The sequence below is a fragment of the Piliocolobus tephrosceles genome, chromosome 19, assembly GCF_002776525.5.
Source record: "Piliocolobus tephrosceles isolate RC106 chromosome 19, ASM277652v3, whole genome shotgun sequence".
Lineage (NCBI taxonomy): Eukaryota > Metazoa > Chordata > Mammalia > Primates > Cercopithecidae > Piliocolobus > Piliocolobus tephrosceles.
The window spans coordinates 34,114,496-34,119,937 of NC_045452.1; the positions used below are offsets into that span (position 1 = coordinate 34,114,496).

The 5,442-nt window shown below is 50.0% G+C and overlaps 1 protein-coding gene across 2 annotated transcripts in view; it reads left to right on the forward strand.

Annotated features, from left to right (window-relative positions):
• POFUT2 (protein O-fucosyltransferase 2) overlaps positions 1 to 5,442 on the forward strand; it is a 29,680-nt gene that overhangs the window by 16,985 nt on the left and 7,253 nt on the right. For both annotated transcript variants that reach the window (XM_023194500.1, XM_023194499.1), the window contains exons 7-8: positions 3,060 to 3,240; positions 3,493 to 3,616. In XM_023194500.1, the coding sequence (XP_023050268.1) occupies positions 3,060 to 3,240; positions 3,493 to 3,616 (305 nt within the window). The remainder of the gene's footprint in view (positions 1 to 3,059; positions 3,241 to 3,492; positions 3,617 to 5,442) is intronic.

Sequence of the window (5,442 nt, forward strand, 5' to 3'; positions counted from 1 at the left end):
GGTAACGTTCGGTGTGCTGATGAACAGGAAGTGCCTCGGGTAACGTTGGGTGTGCTGATGAACAGGAAGTCTATTTTGCAGCTGTTGGGTAGAATGTTCTGTAAATATCTTAGTCCACTTGTTCCAGGATATAGTTTGAGTCCATTGTTTCTTTGTTGGCTTTCTATCTTGATGACCTGTCTAGTGATGTCAGTGGAGTATTGAAGCCCCCACTTCTATTGTGTTGCTGTCTATCTCACTTTTTAGGTCTAGTAGTAATTGTTTTATAAGTTTGGTAGCTCCAGTGTTGGGTGCATGTATATTTAGGATTGTGACATTCTCCTGTTGGACTGATCCTTTTATCATTATATAATGTTCCTCCATCTTTTTTAACTGTTGTTGCTTTAAAGTCTGCTTTGTCTGATATAAGAATAGCTACCCTGCTCACTTTTGGTGTCTATTTGCTTGGAATATCTTTTTCCACCCCTTTACCTTAAATTTATGTGAGTCCTTATGTGTTAGGTGAGTCTCTTGAAGACTTTTGCCTCACAGCTTTTACACGGATTTTTATCCATTCTGCTATTCTGTTTCTTTTAAGTGGAGCATTTAAGCCATTTACATTCAACTTTGGTATTGAGGCGTGAGGTACTATATTCTATTCATCATGCTAGTTGCTGCCTGAATACCCTGTTTTCTTTCTTTCTTTCTTTCTTTCTTTCTTTCTTTCTTTCTCTCTCTCTCTCTCTCTCTTTCTTTCTTTCTTTCTTTCTTTCCTCTTTGTTGTTTTATAGGCCCTGTGAGATTTATGCTTTAAGGAGGTTCTAGTTTGGTGTATTTTGAGGTTTTGTTTCAAGATTTAGAATTTCTTTTAGCATTTCTTGTAGTACTGGCTTGGTAGTGGTGAATTCTCTCAGCATTTGTTTGTCTGAAGAAGATGATCTCTCCTTCACTTATGAAGCTTAGTTTTGCTGAATACAAAATTCTTGGCTGATAATTATTTTGTTTGTGGAGGCTGAAGATAGGACCCCAGTCCCTTGTAGCTTGTAGGGTTTCTGCTGAGAAATCTGCTGTTAATCTGATAGGTTTTCCTTTATAGGTTACCTGGTGCTTTTGGCTCACAGCTTTTAAGATTCTTTCCTTTGTCTTGACTTTAGATAACCTGATGACTATGTGCCTAGGCGATGATCTTTTTGTGATGAATTGCCCTGGTATTCTTTGAGTTTCCTGTATTTGGATGTCTAGATCTCTAGCAAGACCAGGAAGTTTTCCTCAATTCTTCCCTCAAATACATTTTCCAAACTTTTCGATTTCTCTTCTTCCTCAGGAACACCAATTATCCTTAGGTTTGGTTGTTTAACATAATCCCAAATATCTTGGAGGCTTTGTCCTTTTTTTTCTTTTACTATTCTTTTATCTTTGTGTTTGTTGAATTGGGCTAATTTGAAAACCTTGTCTTTAAGCTCTGAAGCTCTTTCTTCTCCTGTTCTAGTCTATTATTGAAACTTCCCAGTGTATTTCGTTTCTTTAAGCATGTCTTTCATTTCCAGAAGTTGGAATTGATTTTTCTTTATGATACCTATTTATCTGGAGCATTTTTCATCCATATTCTGTATTTTTTTCACCTTTCATCTTTTTCAGCACTAGACGGGTCATCAAGACAAGGCCAGCAAAGAAAGTGAAAAGTTGGTTTTCACCTTTGTCTGGTATGTCCTTGAGTAGCTTAATAATCAACCTTAGGAATTCTTTTTTTTTTTTTTTTTTTTTTGAGACAGAGTCTCGCTCTGTCGCCCAGGCTGGAGTGCAGTGGCCGGATCTCAGCTCACTGCAAGCTCCGCCTCCCGGGTTCACGCTATTCTCCTGCCTCAGCCTCCCGAGTAGCTGGGACTACAGGCGCCCGCCACCTTGCCCGGCTAGTTTTTGTATTTTTTTAGTAGAGACGGGGTTTCACCATGTTAGCCAGGATGGTCTCGATCTCCTGACCTCGTGATCCGCCCGTCTCGGCCTCCCAAAGTGCTGGGATTACAGGCTTGAGCCACCGCGCCCGGCCAACCTTCGGAATTCTTTATCTGGCAATTCAGAGATTTCTTCTTGGTTTGGATCCATTGCTGGGGAGCTACTGTGATCTTTTGGGGGTGCTATAGAACCTTGTTTTGTCATATTATCACAATTGGTTTTCTGCCTCATTTGGGCAGACTATTTCAGTGGAAAGATCTGGAACTCACGGGCTGCTGTTCGGATTCTTTCATCCCACGGGGTGCTCTGTGGTGCTCTTCCCTTCCCCTAGGGATGGGGCTTCCTGAGAGCTGAGCTGCAGTGACTGAGATTGCTCTTCTGGGTCTAGCCACCCAGTGGGGCTTCCAGGCCCTGGGATGGTGCTGGGGAATGTCTGCAGAGTCCTGTGATGTGATCCGTCTTCAGGTCTCCCAGCTGTGGGTACCAGCACCTGCTCTGTGGAGGTGGCAGGGGAGTGAAGTGGACTCTGGCAGGGTCCTTGGTTGTAGTTTTGCTGAGTGCACTGGCTTTCTCGAATGCTGGCTATGCTGCAGTGGAGTTGTCATGTGGACAGGCTCTGGACCTATAGTCAGCCAGGATGTTGCAAGTGGTGGAATTAGCTGTTGCTTTCTCCTTCTTTAGAGCAGGGTTCTATTAGAATTTGCTGTAACCATTTGCATTGGTGGCCTCCAGCCAGGAGGTGGTGCTGTCAAGAGGGCAGCAGAGCATTCTGGCTCTTCGGGAGTTTGCAGCTGTGAGCTGCTTCGTCCACAGGAGCTGGCACGTCCCTGCGGTGGTTCTAAGAGCAAAAGTTTGCAGCGTGAGTCTCCACATGCTGTTCTCTTTTTAAATACTTTTCTTTAACTCAGATAAAATGATCTGTGGTAATTAATACTGCTTCACTATCTTCTTAGAAAGACATCTGGTCGCCCCCGAGATTCCACCTGAATCCCTTAGCCCTGGAGGCCACCCCGTGGAGGAGGCCACACGGAAATGGTCGTCCCTCTGTGTCTCAAGTCCACCCAGTGCCCAGGATGAGCCCCGAGCCCGCCTGTCAGTTTCTGCATTTCCTTGTGGTTCTTTGCTAGGTCAAGCTGGGCTCAGCACTAGGGGGCCCCTACCTGGGAGTCCATCTGAGAAGAAAAGATTTTATCTGGGGTCACAGAGAGGATGTGCCCAGCCTGGAAGGGGCCGTGAGGAAGATCCGCAGCCTCATGAAGATCCACCGGCTGGACAAGGTGTTTGTGGCCACAGATGCCGTCAGAAAGGGTATGGAGCTTCAGTGCCTTTCGTTTCTTTCTTTTCGTCTTGATCCCTGGTTCCGTTCTGGGTAGACCTAGGCCTGCACGATCTTCAACTGTAATTCCTGGGAGGGTAAAGCTGAATTGTGTGTCTGCATCTTTTGAGCCAGTTCCTAACGAATTAACCAGAAGCCAAGTATGCATGCCTTTCTGCTAAAGAGATGCGTATCTGTTCCTACCGGAGGATCCGGTTCAAAGGGTCTCTCCTTCTGCTTCACAGAATATGAAGAGCTAAAAAAGCTGTTACCCGAGATGGTGAGGTTTGAACCCACGTGGGAGGAGCTGGAGCTCTACAAGGATGGAGGCGTTGCGATCATTGACCAGTGGATCTGCTCACATGCCAGGTGCCTGCCCCCTTCACTGTCGGCCGAGAGCGGGTCGGGGGACTTTGAAAGGTTCTTCCGTCCCAGGTACTCGGTGTCAGAGCAGATGGTCGCCCGTGTTCACAGTGGTCATTTCCACACTGTTTACCTCCTCGTCTGAGTCTCCTGTAGCATCTGGTTCAGTGTTTCCCTGGGCTAAAGTTAATTGTGCATCTTGCCCTTTTAATTCTCACACCCAGACTTCCTCCATAGCAGGCTATTGGCATAGCTGGCCTCATCTCAGAACCTCTTCTTGTGTCTCATTTTCCCGTCATTCCCAGTTTCTGCCCCGTCTGCCCCCTGCCCTGAGAGTTGCCCGTGCCCTCGAGTTGGGCATGTCCTTGGTGCTGTGTGTGTTGTTGAAGAGCATCATGAGGATCGCCGAGGCCGGGAGCCTGGGCCCTCGTGCGGTCGTTCTCGTGGGGTCGTGAGTGTCCCCAAGGCCGGGAGCCTGGGCCCTCGTGCGGTCGTTCTCGTGGGGTTGTCGTGAGTGTCCCCGAGGCCGGGAGCCTGGGCCCTGCGTGCGGTCGTTCTCGTGGGGTCGTGAGTGTCCCCGAGGCCAGGAGTCTGGGCCCTGCGTGCGGTCGTTCTCGTGGGGTTGTGAGTGTCCCCGAGGCCGGGAGCCTGGGCCCTCGTGCGGTCGTTCTCGTGGGGTTGTCGTGAGTGTCCCCAAGGCCGGGAGTCTGGGTCCTGCGTGCGATCTTTCTTGTGGGGTTGCCACGAGCGTCCGCAAGGCTGGGATCCTGGGCCCTGCGTGCCATCATTCTCATGGGGCTGCTGTAGGAGGTAGGCCTGGGCCTCTGTTCCTCCAAAGACCTGTCTGCCCGTCTGCATAGGAGACTAAGGTTGGGGTTAGGGTGAAACAGTTTGAGTTCAATAAAAAAGGAAAGTAGAGGGAATGGTCTTCCCGTGGTTAGCACTGTGCATGTGTGTGGGTCTCTGTGGGTTAGTCTGTCTCCCTCCTGCCCGAGGAATGCTGAGCGCCCTGAGCCGGTGCCTCTTCACACATCTGCTGTTTCCTGTGGTGTTCTGGGCATTGTGCGTAAGACCCACAGAGGCTCCGGGTGATGCTGTCTGCAGGGCGTGGATCCCTTTACCTGTTAAGCAGACAGGAGGCAGTGCTGACTTCTTAGGTTAAGGTGAAGGTGTGCGGGAGCCCAGTCACAAGCTCGCCCCTGCTTCTCAGGTGTGGCCTTGAGATTTGACTGCGAGCTTGGCAGTGCTGTCTCCCCACCCCAGGAAGCCTGCTGTGGGGAGGCCTGACACTGAGCTCTTGGCCTCCTGCCCTCAGCTGCGTGAAGCACTTGGCCCAGCTCACTGAAGCTGCTCTGCCTCCAGGCCGGTGCGGCCTGCTCTGACAGGCCGCTGTGTATGGGGTGGTGAGGGTCTCCCCACCAGTGCCGCCCCCACCCAGCAGCACACAGGCCTGTTCAGCCTGCTGGCCCTGTGTTTCCATGTACAGCACTGGGCACGTCACGTTTGCTCTGGAAACATCTCTGGGGTTTGCTTGTTCATGAAGTTCATGAAGTGCTGCTGGAGAGCCAGAGACCAACTGCGCAGGAGCCAGAGGAATGGGCAGGCCACTGACCCCAGGTGTGAAGAAAGCCCTGGTGAAGGGTGTCCCCGCCAGCCCGTACAGTGTGTGTGTGGAGGGGGCCTTGACGTCTGATTTCTCTTGTGCCTCAGGATAAGGACCCCCCATGCCTTGGCTAGACAGTGTTGTGATTAGTAGGAATCTCTCATTGTTCACCATGTGACCCGCAGGAGGTATTCGACCTGCACCGGCGTGCCCGGTCCAGGAGGTATTC